We start from the raw sequence: 23,453 nt of genomic DNA on the forward strand, positions 1-23,453 counted from the left end.
GCTTCACTAAGGGGAAATCCTGTCTGAACAATTTGGTGGCCTTCTATGATGGGGCTACGGAACTGATGGACAGGGGCAGAGCAGCTGACATGATCTACCTGGACTTGTGCAAAGCGTTCGACACTGTCCTGCATGACATCCTTGTCTCTAAATTGAAGAGACATAAATTTGATGGATGGACCACTCGGTGGATAAAGACCTGGCTGAATGGCCACATGCAAAGAGTTGTGGTAAACGGCTCAATGTCCAATTGGAGACCAGTAACGAGTGGTGTCCCTCAGGGGTCGGTGTTGGGACTAATCTTGTTCAACACCTTTGTTGGCAACATGGACAGTGGGATTGAGTGCGCCCTCAGCAAGTTTGCTGATGACACTAAGTTATGTGGTTCAGTTGATACGCTGGAGGGAAGAGATGCCATCCAAAGGGACCTTGACATGTTTGAGAGGTGGGCTGATGCCAAGCTTATGAAGTTCAACAAAGCCAAGTGCAAAGTCCTACACTTGGGTCAGGGCAATCCCAGGCACAGCTACAGGTTGAGCAGAGAAGAGATTCAGAGCAGCCCTGCGGAGAAGGACTTGGGGGTGTTGATTGATAAGCTTAACATGAGCCACCTTCAGCGTGTGCTTGCAGCCCAGAAAGCCAACCGTATCCTGGGCTGCATCAAAAGAAGCGTGACCAGCAGGTCAAAGGAGGTGATCCTGCCCCTCTACTCTGCTCTTGTGAGACCTCACTTGGAGTACTGCGTACAGTTCTGGTGTCCTCAACATAAAAAGGACATGGAGCTGTTGGAGCGAGTCCGGAGAGGGCCACGAGGATGATAAGAGGGCTGGAGCACCTCCTATATGAAGACAGGCTGAGAGAGTTGGGGCTGTTCAGCCTGGAGAAGAGAAGGCTGCGTGGAGACCTCATAGCAGCCTTCCAGTATCTGAAGGGGGCCTATAAGGATGCTGGGGAGGGACTCTTCCTTAGGGACTGTAGTGATAGGACAATGGGTAACGGGTTCATACTTAAACAGGGGAAGTTTAGGTTAGACATAAAGAAGAAATTCTTTACAGTGAGGGTGGTGAGGCACTGGAATAGGTTGCCCAAGGAAGCTGTGAATGCTCCATCCCTGGCGGTGTTCAAGGCCAGGTTGGATGGAGTCTTGGGCGACATGGTTTAATGCGAGGTGTCCCTGCCCATGGCAGGGGGGTTGGAACCAGGTGATCTTAAGGTCCTTTCCAACCCTAACTATGCTATGATTCTATGATTAAATTTATTTGATTCTCTTCAGGATAACTGGAATCAAATGGCTCTATGGGAGATCTTACCTTTCTTTATTGTGGGAATCCTAGGTAGCAGTTAATTTTAGATGAATTTAGGTGAGATGAATCACACTATTAGTAGCCCACATTTCACATTGGCAAACATAGATAGCTTACACCCAGGATTACTAAAAGCGATGACTTTTAGGATTGTCTCCTGTAAATGCCAGGTTTGGATAAGTCTTTGCACATGGATGATTCTGAAGATCAAAACCATACTAGTATTTTATATGTATTCAAAATGTTCAGAGGGGAAGAGAAGATAACAGAAGGCTTGCTAGAGATTCTGCTGATAAAAATTAAAAGAGAAAGGTTTACAATAAAGGTTGGTAAACATGATTTTATGAAAAATAGGCTTTGTCAAACATATTTGATTTCCTTCTTACAATTATAGTTGATAATTCTGTAAAGCACTTGATTTACTATAAGTGACATGCTGATAAAAATATGAGGACTATGAAGAATCAGTAAAGTACATCTTAAATGGATTAAGAATTAGCTCACAGGACTCAAAGTGTACTTGTCAGCAGGGAGTTATCACTGATTATGACATTTTTTTAAGGTTCTCTAGTTACTAGTCCTAGTCCTTAATCAGCTTCGTTTTGATCAGCTCTGTATCCTTCATAATTTTCAATCAATTGGCAGAAATAAGTAAAAAAAAAAATCAATGGCGTTAACATTTTTGAATGGTCCAAAGCGGTAAAGAATGTGACAAACAAGTCACCCAAACAGTATTTTGGATTACAAGGGGAGAAAGTTCAGCTCAATGAAACGCATTGTACTTTAACACAAACTGCTAGAAGGACATACAACGAAGAATAAGACTGTAGGTCATACTCAACAGGACATAGTCTGTGTCCTGGAAAACAATGAAAGGTTTTAGTAGAGAGGCAGCATGGTCTGCCTGTGTGGTGTGCTATAACAAAAGGTTTATGGTCTGTAAACCCCAGAACTATAAGCGGGGAGCATGGAGATGATTTTACCTCTCAACACAGTCTATGCAGCTGTGACATCAATGCTTTAAAAAGTATAGTTGAAAGAACAGAGAGGGTTAGAGAAGAATCACAAAAATGACTCTAAGGTTGAAGAAAATATTTTGCCGTAACAGACGTTGTTGCATAGTTAATGCACCAATGCCCCTGAATGCCACTCTATCAATAGTGTAGTTCTGTCAATCAAGATTTCTGGTGCCCCTCAAAAGAGATTTATATGTATTCATATAATCTCTCAAACAAGATTTTATATTGGTGCACTCAAATAAGATTTATATATATTCCTGACCTATATAGGATGAAGGCCACATATTTTCCTTTCGTTGGCTACTCTCACACTTCTCAGGAACATACTAACCACTGTGACAGCTCTGTGTGCCTGTATACAGTAAGAGATTGTCTTATCTTCTAGCAACACAAAGAACATGAAGTATATGTGCAGAAGTCTTTATGTATTAAATCAGTGAGTTGAGCACTGAATGAAGACACGCAACATCCGGCAGAGTTTTGCAACATGATTGGTAGCATGTGGGCAGTGCTCAGTTAAATCCCATTCATCAGAAATAGCTCATCCACTAAAATACACCCTGAGGTGCTGACAAAGTTGGACTTGTTTAAATTGCCAAATAGAAGGTGGCTTTATAAGAATGTATAAGCACTTTCAAGGGAAAACAATACTAAATAATAAAGGCTTCTCAGTGGAACCAAGCAAACCAGTCATCTGTGCTTGGTTATTAAGGCCAGAAATATTCAAAGTACAAATTTGGCACATTTTAATTTTGTTACTTTTTTTAACAGCAAGGCTGATAAACAAAAAGAACAACTGCCAATTAATGTTGTAAAATCAGTGGTGTAGTAAAATCAGTGGTGTAGTGTTGTAAAATCTCTTGGAAGACGTGATAGAAATTTTCTTTAGGACTTACTGACCTCTACAAAAGCATTTATTTAATAGCATATGCTATAATGGAAAACAGACTACAAAATCTAACACTAACAGCAAAAGAAATAATCTATGAATAAACTATAGTAAAAGTATTACATGAGAAATTGTATTGGAAAGCACCATTTAATTTCTTATAAATCACACCAACAGCTGTGATCCTTTCTTGAAATTCTGGGACAGAATCTTTTTTTTTTTTTAAATTTCCTAAGGCTTAAGTGTTCAATTGTGAATTGCCATGAAATATATATCGCTCATATATAGTGTCATCGTGATATTCAGAAAACTGACCCGACTGGGAAGGCATGCTATATGTAAGATGTGATTGTTAGAGTTGGAAGAAACCCTACTAAGATCAAAGGGGTTGAGTATAACATAAAAAGAGGACATTTATCCTTTATTAAATGATACTTGCAATAGAGAGAGGTAATGGAGAATCAATATGGTTGGTTTTCTGATGCTTGAGTTTAAAGCAGTATTACACTAAAATCACAGTTAACTCTTGCAGTGCTGACATGGTACTTTGAAATTAACCTGCATTGCTCTAAGTATGAAAGATATCTCCAAAACTGAAAGTGAAAAGGATTGCTTTGCAAACTGCAATGGTGTTGACTTGCTAATTAATTTAAAGTGGTGATTTCATGATCGCTGGCTGCCATTAAATTGGTTCTTGCAGGATCATGCACTGTGTTTGTTTTGAACAGCTACACCAATTTGCTATATAATTGCAAGATCTATCTGGAATAAAGTTGAAACAAATTGCAGGAGACAGATTCAAGAGCTATATCTTACAGATGTAACAGACCAATTTGTTTTGTGATTCCTAATTGTTAACAAGTCAGTAGAATGAAATGTGCTTTCAGAAGCTGCTTTGCTCACATCATCCCATTCAGCACAGAAGCTGTCCCTCTGAATTCATGCCCTTAGAAAGTTCTAGTAGTTGATGCTGAACAAGCGAAAAATAGCCACAAATACAATAAAAGCACAAAGTATGGGAAACACAGGCTGAGTCATGAAGAAGAAGGAGAAGAAAAGATTAAAAATAAATGGGAAATGAATTAATCAAAAAATGTTGCTATGGGCAGGCTGGGATATGAAATAAATCACCAAATAAAAAAGAAAACTGACAAAATGATAATCAGAAAGAATGATGATAAGTGACTATGGGATAGTGAATCAGACAAATATCAAATCTTACAACTAGAAAAAATCAAAAGAAAGAACAAGACAAAGTAATGGGCAGAAAGAAAATCAACTTAGGAAAGGTAAATTTAAAAAGTGATTCACAGAGGGACAGATCTAAAAGAAATGAGTTGGTCAAATATAGATAAGAGGGTCTAAGCTAACAAAGAGGGTTTTAACTAACAAAGATAGATAATTTTTGAAAGGTCATACTGAGGATTATTTAATCAGTTTTATTAGGTAACAAAGACAAAGAGTAAGAACAAGCAAAGAGAAAAAATCAGTGTACTCCTTAGTTTTCACAGCTGTGAAATCCCGGTGTATGCCATAGCTTCTGATTCCTGCATAGGTAATGACAGGATGGCCTGAAAAAGTAAAAGCAGAGTTTTTAAAAATTATTTTATTTTATGTATGTCCACGCCTTTCTGAAATTGTTTTTCTCTTTTGTAGAAGAGCAAGTTGAGATATCTGAGGGTTCTTTGTTTGCCTTTTGTTTGTAACATTCCCTTTCTAGAGAGTTACAAAAAAGCCTTTTGAAGTATGAGCTGTATTTATTTATTCACTGTCAAAATACAAACTCTGGGGTTTTTTTCAGGGGGAAAAAAAAAAGCTTACAGATTTTCAGTATCTAGATTTCTAAGGAATAATGCCAATTCTAGGACTCCCTTTTAGAAACCAGGACTGAAAGATGCCCTTTTTTCTTTTTAACTCACTGAAAAACCTTTACCGTTACTAAATGTCAGTCATGGGTTAGTCTAATCTACTGGTCTAAACAGGATATAGTTGACATGAAAGAACTATTGTCTTCAGAAGGTTGTTGTCAAATAATGTGCATGATCTCCCCTCCTAAAAATGCCTCATTGAGAGCAAAGGCATAGAACAGCCACAAAGAATTTCCCTTATTCAGAAAAACTAAATAACTTATGTAATCTTTTGTGTTTGAATGCAGGCCACCCAATCACGATAGAGAGGGCTGTGTACAGCCCCTGCATATTTTTGACAGAGAGGAAAAATTATAATTGTAGATTCTATTCCTCAGTCCTTTTTAGCTGGGTGCAGCAGTATTTCTTCAATTGTACCATTTTTTCTGTTTCACATAGTATTTGCCTGAGTAAGGGTCTTTCTCTCTACAGGTGGCTGCTTCCCCAGCCTCCTTGAGTCACCTCCCCAGCTGGGCAGCTACTTGGCTCTTTCTGCACCTCAAACTCTTCTGGACCCTGGAGAGGGTGCCAGTATCACAGCAGCTCACTTACTGTTTGAGACCCCTCTAGAGCACCTTCAGATAAGGACTTCTTTTGAATCTTTTAGAAGCCATTTTTCAGCAGTAAAATAGACTGCTTATCTCCACCAGCAGCTGCTTGGCTTTGTTGTCAAAACTGCAGTTACCATGACTAAACCTCTTTAGAATCTACAAGCATACTGCAAGATCAGTAACTCACTGAACAGTACCTGGCTGTCTTATACAAGCATTTTTCAACCTCTTCCCTTTGTCCTTCTGCCTCTCAGGTGTCACTGGAGCAGTCAGCACCCTAGATCAGGATGTTCTACTGCCTCCAGCACTAACAACTTCGCTGTCATTCTCAAACAGTTATGAATTGTCAATGGCCATTAACTTTTTGTCCAGATTACACCACCATCCTTAACTTTTTCCACTGTTAGAAAAACATGCATGCTAATCTAGAAAAACTGAGGTAACTGAAGTGAATATAAACCTGCATACAGATATATCTTCAATCTACTACAAACCTGACAGTTAAATAATCCAACTCTATTTTATTTGCACTGACCTTAGTGATTAACAAGTATTAACATACTCTTTTACCATTTTATATACTGAATAATATACATACTTGTTCAACTTTTCCAGCTTCTCAGTCTGCTGTTTCATGTGTGAATTCTTCCACATCTTTCTAGATTGCAGCTACTGATCTACAGCTCTTGTCTCATTGCATAAATGCTTTCACGTTAGCCTTTTGAAATGTTTTATTATTCTTCATTAATTATTTTGTTCTAGCAATGTGTGAAATGTTTTCTAGTTTCTTCAGATACTTCAAGGACTTTGTGCCAAAACTTCTAGCAAACTTCCCTAGTATGTTCAGTTAAAACCATCCCAAACTATGCTTCAGTTGTGATCTTAGTAATGTGGGAGTGAGAAGTTACTTATGCAGATATTTTTGTAACTTTTTTTTTACATTCACATTTATATTTGTTTATCTTTCATCCAGAATGTTTAAATGCTTCAAAACAACAAAAACTTTCAATTTCTTAATGTCTGGAATAGGTGTTTGTAAATTTTAGCTACATGTTAGTAGGCTATTTTTATGCTTATGTGCCTTTGGACTTTCAAGTGGAGACTGAATATAACTAAGATGAGGCTAATTAGAGATTTCTGGCATGCCAATAATGCATTTAAAATGCCAGAACAAAGGTCTACTATTGAAAGTGTCAATAAAGGTTCTCTTGTTGTCCTTGATTACCTCTGCAGTCATCAGAGTGCCTTTATTTGCAGCCATGGATCTTGGATTTAGAGACACATCCATAGATGATGGACCCTGATCTAGGACAGAAGAGTGAATGAAGAAGGGACAATAAGGATAATTAACTGTTGGAACCAAACAAAGAATACAAGTACATCAAAATTGGAGATCTTTATACCAGGATCTCTAAAAGATAAGTTTTAGTACAAAACCAACTACTGGAATTAAATAAGCAATTAGATCTTAGTAAATCACAAGGCATTTATATTGCTGAAAGTCTAATTAGATGATAACACACCTTTTTGTCTTAAATTATAAAAAGTCACTGACAATTATGCTGACTACCAGGAAATGCTTCACAATCTGTGGCAAGATGTAACAAGAGATGTGTTAAATACTGTGGGTATTGGGCCCCTGAAGCTACATAGGCCAATGGAGGAGTGCTGGCCTTGCGATGCTACTGTAAAGAAATGCTGATCATGTCCTTGGCTAGAAACTTGAAAAACTTTGTAAGCTGGCTTCTAGCCCTGTGGGTAAAAACTTATGGGGAAATGTTCCAGTGGTTGCTGAAAGCTGAATTTGAGTTAAATTATGCCCCTGTGAAATATAACCAGCTAATTCAAATATAGAGAATTTAAAATCAATATTAAAATGTTGTTATACTTCCTCAACAGATAATGGCATTGGGCATATGAATTTATTTTCAGAATGTGGCCAAAAATACAAAAATATTATGATAATAGAATTCAGCAGTATAAATTGCTATGCTACTTCTGACCACTTTTTTGGCAACAGAGGAAAGAAGAGTGCTGTCATAAATATAGTAGCTTGCTTAATCTGTGCAGTTCAGTGCACAGCTGTTCTTGGTGCTGGGATGCCTGCAAGGGAAGACAAATGAGAAATAAGTCATGCATGCAAATCCCTAGTGAATTACTATTCTTGTGGCTGATAGGCTCAGCTAAGTGCCTCCTCTTAGGACTGATGGAGAGTTACAATCTGCATACCACTGATTTGTGCAAAATAAAAGATAAGTCCTGAAAAAGGTTCATTAACAGTTGGGTGTGGGGGAGAGCATAAAAACACTCTCCTCAAATACTCAGCTTATTTTGAAAATATGAGACCCTGAAATGTTTATCAAGAAAACTCTGCAGAAAGTATTTACGAATATCCCCAATGCTGGGGATAGTTCTTTGATGGTAATTGCTTTGCTCTTACACAGGTCATCTCATTTGAGAATACATGGAAACATAAGAAACAAACACTGCTAAACTTAGTGTTTTTATTTAAAAATATACAAATATTAGAAGATACACCACAGTAGCTCACAGTGTATATGGACACGTGCCTGGCTGCAGGAACAGAAACCTTTGTCTTCACCTTTCCTCCACCTCCTTCCCCTTCACTCCCTCTCCTGCCCTCCCATAGCAGGTCTGTCCCTTGCTGCACTGCTGTGCCAGGTAGGACTCATGAGAGCAGAAGTGGATCTACTTTCAGCAGATTACTGAAAGAAGCCGTTTTTTGCTCTCTGTAGCAGATTTATCAAAGTATTATCAAAGTATTTATTAGCCTGCTAAATTACATTAGTAGCTCTTAAATGGGATTTTATCTCAATTGGAAATGCCTCTTGCCTGGAAGTCGGATTGTACTCATACACCCTAAGGTATTTATGAAGTTCAGGAAGAACTTATTTTGGTCATTTCAGTATTTCCTAGGAATTAATATTCTTGCAAAAAATTTTGTTTTACATTTTCTTTCATCAAATATCTAAGCAGTTAGACCTCAGAGATATAAGCATATTCAGTTATAGTAAAGCAGCTGTAAAGTTTTTTGAACCTCTTGCATTTTCAAAATGAACACTGAATGTGCTGAGAGGCTACACAGTGCCCAGATAAATTAACAAAATCACATCTTCTCTCAGAAAATGTGAAATCTGCCTGCATATAGGTAGATGGTTCTCTGGGTTGAAGAAAGAATTCTGTAGGAGACACTATCAAAGTATTTTAATGGGTTTACACTTTTAGACATAGAGATATTGCAACTTATTAAGTAAAAATACACTTTCATCATGGCTTGCCCAATTAATATTTTGGGTATGATTTACCCAGATTCTCTTTCTGCACATGGGGACGGCCTGCCTCTGCACCTTGAAGATTTCCTTCTGGAAGAATATCCAGCCTTCCTGGATTCTTTTGCCTTTCAGTGCTGCCTCCCAAGGGACTCTGTCAAATAGTCTCCTAACCAAGTCAAAGTCTACCCTCTGGAAGTCCAAGGTAGCATTTCTGCTGACTTGCCTCCTCACTTCTCCAGGAATTGAAAACTCTACCATTTCATGATCGCTGTGCCCAAGACAGCCTCCAGCTGGGGTGCCTTCCTTAGTTAGCTCACTCAGCAGGTGTGTAAGGATGTTATCTTCCACACACTCCAGGAACCTTCTAGACTTTCCTCTCTGCTGTGTTGTATCCAGCAGATATCTGATAGGTTGAAGTCCCCCAAGAGAAGAAAGACTAGTGATTGTAATTTCAGGAATGTGGATCCCTCTTCAGTCAATAGAAAGTAATAAATACTGAAGAAATGAGATTCAGCTTGCAACAGTTCCCCAAACTATTAGCTCTGTGTGAGTAACCTTCAAGACTGTTAATACTCGTGACCTCTATACCTACTGGATAATTGCTTCTATTATGCATTGCTTGTTTCTGTTCTTGTCTTACAGCACTGATGGATGTAATTTTGTTGTATACTATATAGGTGCTTAATGAAATTGCTGAAAGTTTATTGCCACGTTAAAAAAATGATGTCAACTCTTGAGTCTCAATGAGTGTCTTACCTGCAAGGCTGCCTTTTTCTTTCTTTTTTCCCCCAGTTCATTAAACATATTTCACTATGGCTTGGAAAAATTAGAAAGCGCAAAATGCCCATTATATGTAGCCTAAAATACAAACATATCTAACGTACCATAGTGAATAGACATGCTATATCTGTAGCTGATAAATTAGTTCATGATGGCAGGTGAAATGGAATGTAGATAAGGTGAAAGTACTGCATGTTGAAAGGAGGAGCTGAAGGCCTATGGTGCCTCTATGTTGATATGACCAGCCAAAAAGAGGAATGGATGTCAGTGAAGTGAAATCAATTTAATGCCTGCTTTATGCAAAATGTCAATACAGACAGGATATTAAACTGCATTAAGAAAAGTACAGATAGATTTACAAGCAAATCTCAGCATTTAAAAATAGCTGGTGACTAGAAAAGGGAAAACAAATCACATGGAGAAACTCTGAACTAGAGAAAAATATATTTAAATACAGGATTAAGCTGAGCAAGAAATATTAGGAAAGAGATATTTAAAATAATGAATGAAATAATAGTGAAGGTCAGTTGAATGCTCATGTTTCTCCTTTTTTGCTTAGCATGGGATGAAATGTTAAAATAGCAATCTGAAAAAAATCTGTAAAATTCATAAAAGAAAGCATATGTTGATGCAATGTGTCATTAACCTACTGAGTAGCATTAATTCCCCAAAGTATGCATCTTCTATACTTTGCAAGATATGTTCTATCCTAATTCCCATTTAATGCAATACTGAAGCTTTGCTATTGATCCTCAAGGCCATTATTGTGTAAGAACCTAGCTAAATTGGGTAGTACTCTTTCATCTGTAACTTATGAAGACAAATGAGCTCTCCTAGTGTAATGCAGCAAACTGATGACGTTCATGAGGAGTATTTTCAGGAAAAGTAGATTGATACAGAGCAGCCCTGAAGAGAAGAATCAAGTATTAAATATGACTGCAAATTTTATTTATCTTACTAAACACTTGAATTGTAAGGAAGTAAGCTGGATAAATTGCTTATAAAATGTAAAAGATACAGGTATAATAAAAATATATGTAATTGTACCATAAAATGACTAGGCAGTAATTTTCATCCTTCAGGCAAAAGAAAATAAATTCACTAATATCTGAACGTGCTCCTTAATAATTTTATCGTTACTGCCTAAGAAAAAGATTCTTGAAATTATTTAAGTAACTAGATAGCAGGAGACCTGCATAAAGCTAATGTGATATATGGAATTCTATTTTAAATACTTGTGTAAGGAGAGGGGATGATTATCCTCTGCAGGTACTTGTCTCACTCGTAACCATAGTGGAAGTTTGGAGTAGACATTGATTTTTTATTAATGAAGTGTGGCATGATGAATCCCACCATTAGTAACTTTAGGAAATCATATCTTATTTGTGTACTGTGGAAATTTAATGTTGATTCATTAATGCCAATAACTGTTGACATCTTGATATCAGTCTGGAAAATCTACTGCTTTTGTTCAGTGTGGTAAATATCATGATTTTACAGGAGTCTTTAAAAGCCACAGACAGCTGTTAAAGCACCCCTGATTTATATGAGAGATTTTTCAAAACTATTCCTTATTGGAAATCCTATTACCTATATATATGCCGTTTCTCTATAGTTTTGTTCTGTTTTGATCGGAGATGATCTGCCCAGCTCAGAAACATACATCTTCATCATGTTTCTCAGTGTGGTTTAATGATTTTTCTTTCTACCCAGCAATTTTTATATTTATCTAATACATGAAATCCATGAGTGGATATGGATGCTTTTAGAGTTACTAAATTTTTCATGATCAAGGGTGTTTTCACACATTCTGACTAAAAAAGATACCAGATGCAGAAAGCATTTCCATTGGAGCAGACTGCAGGAAACAAAGGACACATTTGTACTTTGGTGCTGAAATCTTTGGACTAACTGCTGTGAGCTCACAAGACCAAAATGTTCAACTCAGCACTGCGTGCTGGTACTAGCTTTGGTCCCCAAATCAGTATTGTCATGTTACAGCAATACTATGACTTCCCTCCTAGTCAGGCTATTTAGCTAAACTGAAAGAGTACACTGATAAAACCACTCTGCTTCTGCTGTATAGGTACATATAATCGCTCAGTGTGTGGCTCCTGAAGCCCTAAACTATACTACTGAATAATGGAGACTGTATGTATTTATGATACAGGTTTTTAATTTACCAATATCTAAAGAGTCACTCTAAAACAAAAAAAAAAAAAAAAAAAAGGGAAGGCATTTGTGATTGTCTTGTCTAACTGACAATCTCTCTATCATTCAATTTTTTCAATAATTTTGGTCCCGCTCCTTTCAACCCAACCTGAGAACCTGAGAAGGAAGAACTTCTCGACACTGGCAATTCTTACATGTTTTGTGAAGACTGATGGCTTCACTGAGCCAAAAGAACCAAAAGAATCTTCATTAGTTTTGCTTCTCACAGAGTGCTTTGTTTAGTGAAGAGACCTTTAGAGAGAATTAGAGCTGAGATTTGCCATTTTGAACATTCTCATTTCCCATTGAATGCAGCAATTTGCAAGATTATATGCAAAGGAATATAATTTATTAGTTGTTATTATGGGGACTTTGTCTGATTCTGACTCTTAAAAGCTGATCTAAAAATACATTTTATTTGTTTTACCGGTAACTGGCACTATTTCCTTCTAGTATATTCTACATATATTTATTCCTCCTGAAGTAGAATAAATAGGCCAGCATTCACAGTTCAAATCACCGTTCCTCTGGATTCAAATTCCAGCAACGAAGTGCAATATGAGTGGCAGTTTGTTCAAATTAGTTTAATTATCTCAGGTATCACTGCCATTTCTTTTTGCAGAATTACTGTCAAATAAACCACCCTTATGATAATTTTAGCTGCCCCTTTTACAAATCCCTTGAATTCTTTCTGAAGGGATTTGTCTGTGTTTTTAGAGATTCCTAGATGAGTGAGAGCTACTTCTGATGTAATAGATGACTCAGACAGTGCAGAAGCATCTTGACCCATGTTTAGAACATGGGCAGATAGGATCAGTGTCTCAGGTCTTGCTGTTTTTTAATACATGTTTTCTAATAATTTTTACCCCTGTGCAGCAGGGCAAAACAGACTGGTGATGGTTTTCTGATTCTGCATCTCATTTTACACGTGGCCCCAGCATAGATTTGAACAAAATGGGGGGTATTTAATTTTTTTTAAAATTAACCATTTCTATGAAATGGAAAGTATTAACAATGCTATTCTGGTTTTCTGCCTGGAAACTGGGAGGATAGTCAGATCAGGAGATAGTCAAACAAGTTTAAGGTCTGGAAAGTCTAGCTTATGAAAGATGGAAGTGACTCAGTTATTGAGGTGTGGTGGAGATTTATATAAGGTTATAATTTTCACTCTGATGACTACAATGCAATTTTAAGAAGTTTGCTGTGAAGCTTTATTATTCGTCATGATACCACTAAGGTGAATGCAATGTGAATAGTACAGCTTACTGCGCTGTAAAATAGCATGAATTTCTGCAGAAGTAAAATTGCTTTTAATGTGGTCATATGATTTAGTGATAAAGGAGAAGGAATATACAGAATCTATACCCTAGCACTAGTTATAAAGATTCTGTCATCAAAACAGATACCCAGTCCTTTACAATAACTTTCACTTTGGGGATGATTATTAGGTGACTGATAAAAAAATTTTATGAAGCCATCATAAGTTGAGGAACGGAAAGAGCAGAGTCCATTATCTAATGCTGTTTCATAATGAGATATCATAATGATGGCAATAGTATATAATATAATGATTTGCAGAAGAGGAAGGGAGCCTAGCCAAACTATTTCAGAGAGATCAGGATTTTTTTAATGCAGAACTTGGCTCCTCTATAAACAAGCTAAATCACAGTTAAAATTTGTTTTTAAAAAATTTAGTAAAAGTGATAAAAATTTTGTATGGACATATCTACATTAAATCAAGTGAAAATATGTCAGTGTTCTTTGCTGCTAATTCTTTTATGAAAGAACTGATTTTTAAAGATTTCTGTTTCTGCTTCTTGCTCCAGCCCCCATTCCCAAAGTTACCACCCTATCAATAGTGCTGCTTCAACTGTTCATGAAATAGTGCTATAAATTGAATCCAAGACTTTACCTTGCTTAAAGACCACCCTCCTCCAATGACACCAGGATTGTTTCACAGGTCAGGTTTATTATATAGCCCTACATGGAGCTCAGTTAGCAGAATGAAGGCTAGTGACCTGACTGGGAAGCAGGTGGGAAGGTAGGACACCAGGAAGGTCAGAAGTGGAGAGGGCAGGGTCCTTCTGAGGATCCTCTTGTACTCCAGCAAGGTCTGAACTGAAATGAAAAACCATAAGCAAGTTTTGTTTCTAAAAATATTAAATATTTGTATTAGGTTTGTGTGATCAGAAAGAACATTTCCACGTTAATGTGAAAACCAAAAAATAACATAAAGTAAGATGAACTAATGAGCTTATGACTTTTTGGCACCATCATGAAGTCTGTATAAAGTCTTTGAAGGTTTCTCTTGCTATCTGATCTAAATCAGATATTTATGAGGTCTGATCTTGTGTCCCTTGACTTTCCTCAAGATTTCATTCAAGGATCAGAGAAACTATGTAGGTGTGTTCTCCATTCTCTAAAGTGAAAAAGCAGAGGAGTTTAATTCTTTGATAAATTAATATTTTCTTTAATTTTTTTCTTTTTTTTCTTTTTTTTTTTTTTTGACAGTTAAATACAGTCATATTGCCATAAAACAGATTCAAGCAGTCTTCCTGAAGAACTCCCTTCAGATGTCTGGATTCTGCGTACTCTTAGTGCTTGCAGTGTCGTATTTCCACTCATTCTTCAGTAATCTGCAGATGGGTAGCTGTTACTTGAATTTTTAAGAGGGATAGAAAGACCTGTTATTGTCCTTCCACAGCAATAGAAACAAAGGCTCTCTTCTCTCCTTGCTCACTTTAGGTTTCCTGACCCATTAAAATCAGGCTTTTTTCCCTTTTTGTACTTTGTAGTTCTCCTGATCTGTGCCATCCATATTTGCGCTGTATGTATTTTACTTTTAAAATACAAATAATTTGAGTCCTTATGCACTTTCAAGGGATGAAGTAATCCAAGGCTAAATATTTTGGGTTAATCTAAACTGATTAAATTGATGTTTGAGGTTCTGTGCGCATGCTGTTCCTCCTCCTTGTCTCTGCTGTTTTGAAACAAAGCACAACATATCCCATTATACTCCGAGTCTGCCTAAGGGCTGGATTATTGTCAACTTCATTTTACCACTTCAATTACAGCATAGGGATACAGCACAGGAACACATCTTTCACTGCTCAGTAAATGCATGTAATGAATTATTAGTGTAGTCACTGGCACTGCAGACACTGAGTTAACAGGTGTGTTAGTGTCCTGCTTTGGCTCTGTGTAGACCACGCCTGCCATTAACATGCATGCCCAGAAGAGAAATCAGGGTATTTTTGTTTCAGCCTAACCCATCTTTAAGAAACCCAGAGGAGGAAGCATGCCCATGTTTGTATTGCCCTTCACTGTCCTGGGCTGTTGTTGGAGAGGGACTTTCATCAGGAAAACACTTCAGGTGAAACAGAGGGACAATGCTGGACAAGCAGGAGAAGGCTCAGGTATCTCTTTCATAGAATCATACAATGGTTTGGGTTGGAAAGAACCTTAAGATCACCTAGTTCCAACCCCCCTGCCATGGGCAGGGATATCTTCCACTAAACCAGGTTGCTCAAAGCGCCATCCATCCTGGCTTTGGCAGTGTTCAAGGCCAGGCTGGTCAGGGCTATGAGCAACCTGGTGTAGTGGGAAGTGTCCCCTACTTAATAAACACAGGCCAATGGGATGTGGCCATTTTGGTGCACTTCCAAAGCAGCGGGGCTAGGGGTTTTATTTCCTTCCGGCTCCTGCCCAACCCCACGTCCGTGAAATGACACCCGAACGCCGCCGGCGTCGCTGCCCGCGCTAGCCTAGCCTAGCCTAGCCCAGCCCCGCCCCCGGCCACGTCCCTGCCCCGTTTCTCCTCTTCCGATTGGTGGGTTTGGAAGGGCCGCTCTTTCGCTTCCAATCAGCGTTCTGCGTCCGTTGCTAAGCGATCGTCTCCAAGCCGCGCTGGCCGCCCGGTGAGACGGCGGCGGCGGCCATGGCGGGTGGGTGGCGGGACGTAGCCGGGGTGCGCATCGACCCGGCCCAATTGTGCTTCAGGGACGCGGTGCCGGGAAACCGCTACCGCGCCTCGATCAGCGTCCAGAACCAGCGGCTGGAGAGCTGCCGTCTCCAGCTGCTGCCGCCGCACTGGCCCCAGGTGAGGGGTGGCCGGGAGGGAAGCAGCGGAGAGTGTCTGCCTCCACGGCCCCTGCCCGGGCGGTGAAACGTCGCCGAGGTCTGCCGGTCTCTATGAGTCAGCTGTTGGTCCTGTGCTTGTTTGTGCAGCACCTCGCAGCACGCCAGCGTGCGTGAACAACGGTAGTGCCCCATGCAAACACTCCGCCCCGGGTCCCGACCTCTGTCCCTCGCTCCAGGGCTTGCCCTGACTGAGGAACTGGTACTCAGCCCACCCTTGCGCTTGTCAGGCCCTCTTTGAAGTGCAGAACATTGTCAGAGGAAAAGAGCATCTCGGTGCCCAGCTTTTATGTTCTGAAGAAAATATTAGGGAAGAAAGTATTTTCTGTAGAAGTTCTGCCCATAGGTTTGCCCAGCTTGGTAGGTCCTATGTAAGAGGCTTCTTGGGCAGGTATAAATGCATTCGGCTGTTGCAAATGGCTCATGGATGTCTGAGCAGCTTATGAAACTGACTGAAATTTGCCAGTGAATTGGAGACTAATCTAAAATAGTTGGATAACTAAATAAACTGGAAAGAATAAGAGGCAATTCTCAGAGTTGTCTGAATTGCTTCTTGACAGTCCTGAAGGAGGGAGCCAGTCCTGGTTTATCATTTTCTTGTGAGAATGTGTAGGTCTCATTTCTATGATACTTGAAAAATGTTCTTTTATAGAGCTTCAAACGAGGCTGCACATTTGAAGCCTGTAAGTCAGAATGAAATGAACTCCAGCCTTCCCAGTTCTATATTTTCTATATTGAGGTTGTGAGCAATTTGAAGAGAGCTTCCTTGTTTGTTAAATCCATAGTTTCAGTAGAAGTACTTGCTTGTGAGTTTTACCACATAAAGTCCCTTGTTGGTAAAAAATGCTGTTTAGCTTTACCGGCTGGCTTTGCACTCTCCAAAAGTTCTATCCCTCAAGAAGCCCATGAGTTCCTTGTTACTTCACGGAGTGTTACATAGGTGGGTCAGTTTGCTACACTGTGAACACCAAATCTGAGAAGTGTTCCAGATCAGCTGAAGGGCACAATGTTTGAAATTGTTTTTGCTTGGATTTCCATAGGATTGATTGATAGCTCTGTTACCTCATTTCTGTATTATATTCTGCTAAGTTTTTTGAGTGGAGCAGTCCATTTGTTTTACTTGCTTGCAGATAGCTTTCTCAGAAAAGAGGAGTTTACAATCTTTTCTCAAGATTGTATGATTTTCTCAAGATAGTATGATTACTGTTAATATCACCTAATTAGTTCTGGAAAAATCTTTGCATAGGCAGACTTTTAAAAGGCAAACGCATCTTTAGAATTCTAACCCGTTTAGCCCTTGACTTGTAACCTATGTGGGTCCAGCAAAACCCAGCTGTGGTTAGTAGTTTTACTTTGGCCTTTCATTTACCTAGTTTATTATCTGTTAATTATGTCAAAATTAGGATCAAAGGGTTAAATTGGCATTGGGGGTTGAACAGAAGCTGATGTTGCTTTCTGTTCACTGCAGCTTGGACTATGAATACGTATATTCCAGGGTAGTCATCAAAACGATTGTTAGACAATTGAAGTACTATGGATAATTTTGCTGTTTGAGTAGTCAGCCTTTCTTTTGAGGGCAAGAGTGGCCACAACTGCATTTAATACCCCCACTAAACTTTGTGTGATGTGGAGAGCTTGATTTTTATTACATTGTAACTGAAGACTGTTGGAGTGATCTGGAAACTGTTGAATGTAGTTGATTTGGTAGGGCTGTGCTTATTCTGGTTTGCTAGTTTTCATCAGCTTTATCAATTTTTCATGTGCTCCAGAAGTGGAAAGGCAGAGTCAATTTTAGAGAAAAAGTTACTCAATCATAATGAATTTTTACCTCTGTAAGTATCTCATGCCTTTTGCAGAGTATTTTAATGCTATTGTGAATGAGACAACTAATCTGACTGTTAAAGAGGACAAGGTCCCACTTCACATGCTCAGTTCCAGAAAGGTCTGATATATTGACCTTTCTCATTCACAGACCTTACGCTGCCATCTGTGATTACATGGCTCTGAAGTGTATGACTCATCTGTAAATTTTGAGAGGTATTACATTCGTAGATTGCAAGATCTGAAAAATAACCTTCCTTAGGCTGTTATGGTGCATGACCAAGAAATGCCTTTCAAGAAATTTAGCTCACAAAGCAGTTTTCCATAGGTTTCATTAAAAGTCTATAGGATAACGTATTAATTTTCCCTTGCGTAAAATGAATATGCTTGGCTGTTTAATTCTCTTTCAAAAAGAATTTTACACGCTTCAAAATTAAAGCATGGTTACTCTTTCAAAATCAAGCCCATAATCATGATACATATTACATAACAAATTTCCTCTAGCTGAATGTTTATACTGCTAGGAAAATTTTAAAGGAATAGAAAGGGATGCTCAGACAATAGAATCAACAAGTAGTAAATGATATGCTTGAATATGTCAAACATAAATTGGAATGGAAAAATTAAAGAATACTGGGATGACTTTTTTTCGGAAATAACATGAATAAAACTGGACATAGAGAGCAGAAGCCTTTTGTGCATAGAGTGATGTGGATTGTAAGGAGACTGAAACACCCCAGAAGCTATAGATATTGCTACGAGGCTTTCCTAAGAACATGGGAACCGCTGTATTTCCCACTATGTACTAGTAGGTTGCTTGTATATTATGTTCCAGGAAAAATGTGTGGGGGCTGTTGGATAGAAGCAGATGCTTACAGACAACAATAAATCCAGAATTTTTGAGAGAGGGAAAACTTGCTGACAGCTGCTTCTGTGTTGTTTTTTTCTTTCATTTGATCCCCAAAATTTGAGGTGCCATGGGCCTTTCAAGCAGATTTTTCAATAATCTGTGGGACTTTCTTGGCATTAGCCGAATGTCAGTCAGACCTAGAGAAACCTCTGATGCAGTCTCCTTTGTTTGCTGCTTTGAACTGAGACTTAATCCTTATTACTTTCTGAAGTACTGAAAAGATTCACCATTGCGAAATAGCTGACGTACTTCTGTGTTGCTGAAGGTTTATTGCAACAGTAGGAAAAGCTAGAACTCTCTTGGAAAGACTCAAAATTATATCTTGCTAAGCTAACTCTTCAGTGTAATTTGATGGATTAGTATTTGCTCTGTCTTTCTGTTTTACTGTAAAAAGTCTGAACTTCGTTAAATAGGAAATGAAATTTTATAAAATCCCGCATATTTTAAAGCTGGTTCTGAATTGTAAATCAATGAACCACACGTGTGTTTTTTAATCTAGAAATTTTTTTACAATTTTTTTAAATTTTTTATTTTTTTTTAAATTGCAGTTTAAATTGATTGTGGAAAATCCAGAGAAACCTGTTGCACCTGGACTTCGAGTTACGGCTTTTGTGGAATATTATCCTAAGAGTAAAGAAGATCTTCAAGATAGACTACTTCTTTTAATAGAAGATGAGATAGTTGATATCCCCTTGCTTGGGTATGGTGTTCAGAAGTTCATATGCTGCTGTTATTATTAGCAGTTTAATCTTGTGGAAAGCTTGTTAATAAAAGTCACCTATGGCTATGTAATTAATCTGTTGGTTGCACTGAAAACAAATAGTAAGTTTTCTTACAAAAGTAAGATTTTTTTTTTTCTATTTTTTTTTTCAGAGCAGCACAAAGCTAAGTAGTTAATTGGAGTAATGCTCCTTTAAGATTCTAGAAAGAGTTTGGATTTTGGTTTTGCTTTATTCTAATTTGGTTATGATAATGTTGATAACATTAACACATCTCTTTCACCACCCGCCCACTGCCCTTCCAATGCAACGGACAGGGTCTACCTAGCTTGGCCAAGGAGATGTATCTTCCTTCTCCATTTGGTCTCTAGTACCACATGTAACGCAGATCATGATATAGTTGTTCCTGCGTGTTTCTATTTGTGGTTGACAGGAGGTAGACTGTTGTGCTGATCTAAAATTCCAATTGATTTCAAACACAGTTTATGTGAGATCAGAGATGTGACTGTATGAGAAATTGGGGCCTTTAAAATGCAAGTTTCCTGAAACAAGCATGATCTTTTTGTTATAGCTAACAAGTACCCAATATAATGATGTTGTCATGCTGGCTAAGGCTCTTACATCAATAATAGAAATAACTTGTGTCATTATCCACTTCTGTCTGTCGTAATAAGTTTTGTTGAAGTCACGTAAAGTATCTATAAAACAAGACTATTGTAAATGGAAACTGGCATGCACGTTTTCTCTCTGCTTTTAGTTCAGGCAGCTGATAATGAAATAAAGTGAATGTAAACTTTGGTCTTTCGTGATGTAACTAACTAGTTTTACTTAAAGTTCTTAGTACTATAATTATGTAAAATTAAATAGAAATGTATACATTCCATTTTGACCAATTGTTTAAAGCTGTATTGTTTTAAAGTTACAGTAGTTAGTCATTAAACAGCTTGATAGACAGCTAGATCTCTTTTGTGTCTTCTCTGTGTATAGTATACTGCTGAAGTGAGTTGCGTAAACATTGGTAGGAGAACTAGGAGAAAAGTAGTACTCTCTTCTGCTAGAGTAGTTAACCAAATTTCTTTAAAAATGCAAAGGTATTTTCAAATTTTGGGAACATATAACCATGGTTTTTCTCTGCAGATTAATTCCATGCTGTTGCCTGGAAATTGAGTCAGAGATGAATTTTGGTACAGTGATTGCAGACAGTAAAGTAATTAGTAAAGAGATTAGGATTGCTAACCATGGATCATCTTCAGGTAAATATTTAGTATGTATTAATTATACAAACATTTTATTTCTTTGGAAAATATAATTTTATGCAAGTTAACACTTCAGCGGCCAAGTGGGTTACAGAGGTTATGAGTGTTGTAGCTAAAGGTGTTAAAAATGGCCCATTGTTTCTGTAGGCAATACTGTTTCTGCTTAGGGAAGAAAAATGAATTTAGAACTTTGCCAAATTTTAGGAGTTCTCTATTTTTAAGTCCTATCTGAAAGATGAAAAAATAACAGTTGCTCATTGGCTTACCATGCACAACATAAATAGTAGCAAATCACGTATGCCCTTGCTTTGTTGTCTTGTGATTCTGTGATCTCAATAGCTGTCTATTAACTAAAACAACTACAAGCTCCTTGTACTTTCAGAGCTAAAGTCCTCTAGGATGGGAATTGAACTGTTTTTATTGCCAGAAGATAACAAGAAGTCTTCTATCTTGCTGCCATAGCTTTTGAAGTCATACAGTTATCAAAACATGCATATCCTTCACGTTTTGTGAGGGACCCTTCCAAGGAGCATAAGAAACACAGAGAATGGTGCATAAGAATGCTTATATGATCCAAGTAATCTATTTGACTGCCTTTTCACTGGACAAAGCTGTAGGCACCTTTCTCCAGAAGCAGGGTGGCAATTATGCTCAGTTTCAAACAACAAATTTAAGGCAGTTATTTTTTTGTTCCTCAATTCTACAGCTGTTTATTATATCACAAGACATTTTTATTTGCAGTAGGCCAAGGTTGTGTGAGCATTTGCTTCATAGATTTCCACAGAAATATTGTACCAAAAGAAAATACATGATTGTAGAAACACAGAGATGGGTTGCAATATTAAAAAACCCAAAACAGCCCCCCCACCCCCCAAAAAAACCCCAAAACCCCAGATGACTGTCTAGTTAGAACAGAATTTGATTTTATTTTAAAGATTTAGTAGGTAGTTTATATAATCAACTCTTATACATAGTAACTTCTCACTTTGAGAAATTATGATTAAATAAAGCGAAACAACCTATACTGCATATGCATCTATAACTAATTTCCATGATGTGAAATTTCTCGTGTTGTCTACAAGCTGTTTCTACTTATAAACTCTGTTGTATGATACATGCACGTTGCATGATGAAGTTCTGCAGGATTGGACATGGAAAATTAGAAAGAAAGTGGTGGTTAGTGAGAAATGTATTGAGGGCAAATAAAAGAAAAGCTGCTGGATCAGTGTTTCTATAGGCTCTGTAAATCAGCACAGCAGGTCACACTAACAGGCAGCACATAAACTGTATCAGCAGGAAATGCTGATGCTGGCCTGTGACTCAAGCATTGCATTTCATGTCTTATTCCTTGCGCAAAATGGGTCGTTTGTTTCTGCTTCTCATATCAAAGATTGTCTAAGGTCAAACAGTGAATTTTTCCTACAACATTTGAAGCAATTTCTTCCTGTCTATGATATAATGTCAGTTAATTAGTGTTGCTGGTTAAATATATTTTTTTCACATTGAAAAAATAAAAATTATAACCTAGAAATATTCACTGTTTTCTTCTGCAATAAATTGTGATGTGTACCAAATAATGAAAACTATTTAAAGCATTTAACTTTCTGGCTATAGTAGCTGTCTAGAGCTGTGTATAAACCAGCCTGTAACTTACAAACTTACTTACAGCTGCTTTTTTATATAAGCGCTTGTTTGGAATGTGAGTACCTTCTGTGTTACAATCACAGCTTGCAAAATGGCATTGGATACGTAGGTGTAATATTTAAAGAAATACTGGAATTAATGATCTGCTTTGTTGTTAGAAATAGTTTTGAGTAAGATTAACTGCATGCTTCCTGTTCCCACAAGAAAATATACTGCTTGTGAATATCTGCATTATGTATTTTGTAATTCCAAATGTGTAGTAGAAGAATATAAATCTACAACTTTGTTGTGTAACATTGTGTTTATTATTCTGTTTCTTTTAGGCACATTTAAAGTATCATACGATGGGGCTGTCCTGCTTAACATAGAACCTATCAGAGGAGTGGTAGAGCCAAAATCTATGAAGACAATTAAAGTGGATATCTGCACAGATGTACCCAGAATCATTGAAGAAGTGATAAAGTGAGTGTATGACAGAGGAAATCCAGCTCTATAAATTAGCTTAGTAATTCTAGTCTTTATTATGATTGTTTATCTAAAAAAGTTGATCTCCTCAGTATCTGTTGCTGTCTTCCACGTTTACTTTTATTAAATTAATTCGATGTTCTGTGGAGATGGGATGATAAGTGATGCATAAATTGTGTACCTGGCTGTGTTATTAAAGATCTCTCATAAGTTGTAATGATATGGGATGTTTGCACATCTCTCATTATAAAATTAATCAAGAGCTTTTGTATCTTTTACCTTTCTACACGTCCTGTGTTCCTTAATTTTTTTTTAGCTTCTCTAACTTTGCTATTTTTCTTTTGGCTTTTTGTGTTTCAGGAGTCTGAGAAACATTATGTTGTCCTTTGGTGTATCTTATTTTAAATGGAGATAATGTATTTGCAACCACTAACTCATTTAAGAATAGAATATTTTTAAATGCCTACCTTGTCTCCCTTTAACTGGTGAATATAGACTCTTGAAGTGCCAGAATTTGAAAGTAGATGCCCATCTGTAAAGTCCTTTT

The 23,453-nt window shown here is 37.7% G+C and overlaps 1 protein-coding gene across 1 annotated transcript in view; it reads left to right on the plus strand.

Annotated features, from left to right (window-relative positions):
- Positions 1–15,867: 15,867 nt before the first annotated feature.
- The window catches only part of CFAP47 (cilia and flagella associated protein 47), a 295,005-nt gene continuing 287,419 nt past the window's right edge, over positions 15,868–23,453 (plus strand). The window contains exons 1-4 of the mRNA XM_030477406.1: positions 15,868–16,053; positions 19,371–19,522; positions 20,679–20,794; positions 22,765–22,903. Coding sequence (XP_030333266.1) covers positions 15,892–16,053; positions 19,371–19,522; positions 20,679–20,794; positions 22,765–22,903 — 569 coding nt within the window. The 5' untranslated portion in view covers positions 15,868–15,891. The remainder of the gene's footprint in view (positions 16,054–19,370; positions 19,523–20,678; positions 20,795–22,764; positions 22,904–23,453) is intronic.

Source organism: Strigops habroptila, chromosome 2, assembly GCF_004027225.2.
Source record: "Strigops habroptila isolate Jane chromosome 2, bStrHab1.2.pri, whole genome shotgun sequence".
In the NCBI taxonomy this organism is placed as follows: Eukaryota; Metazoa; Chordata; class Aves; order Psittaciformes; family Psittacidae; genus Strigops; species Strigops habroptila.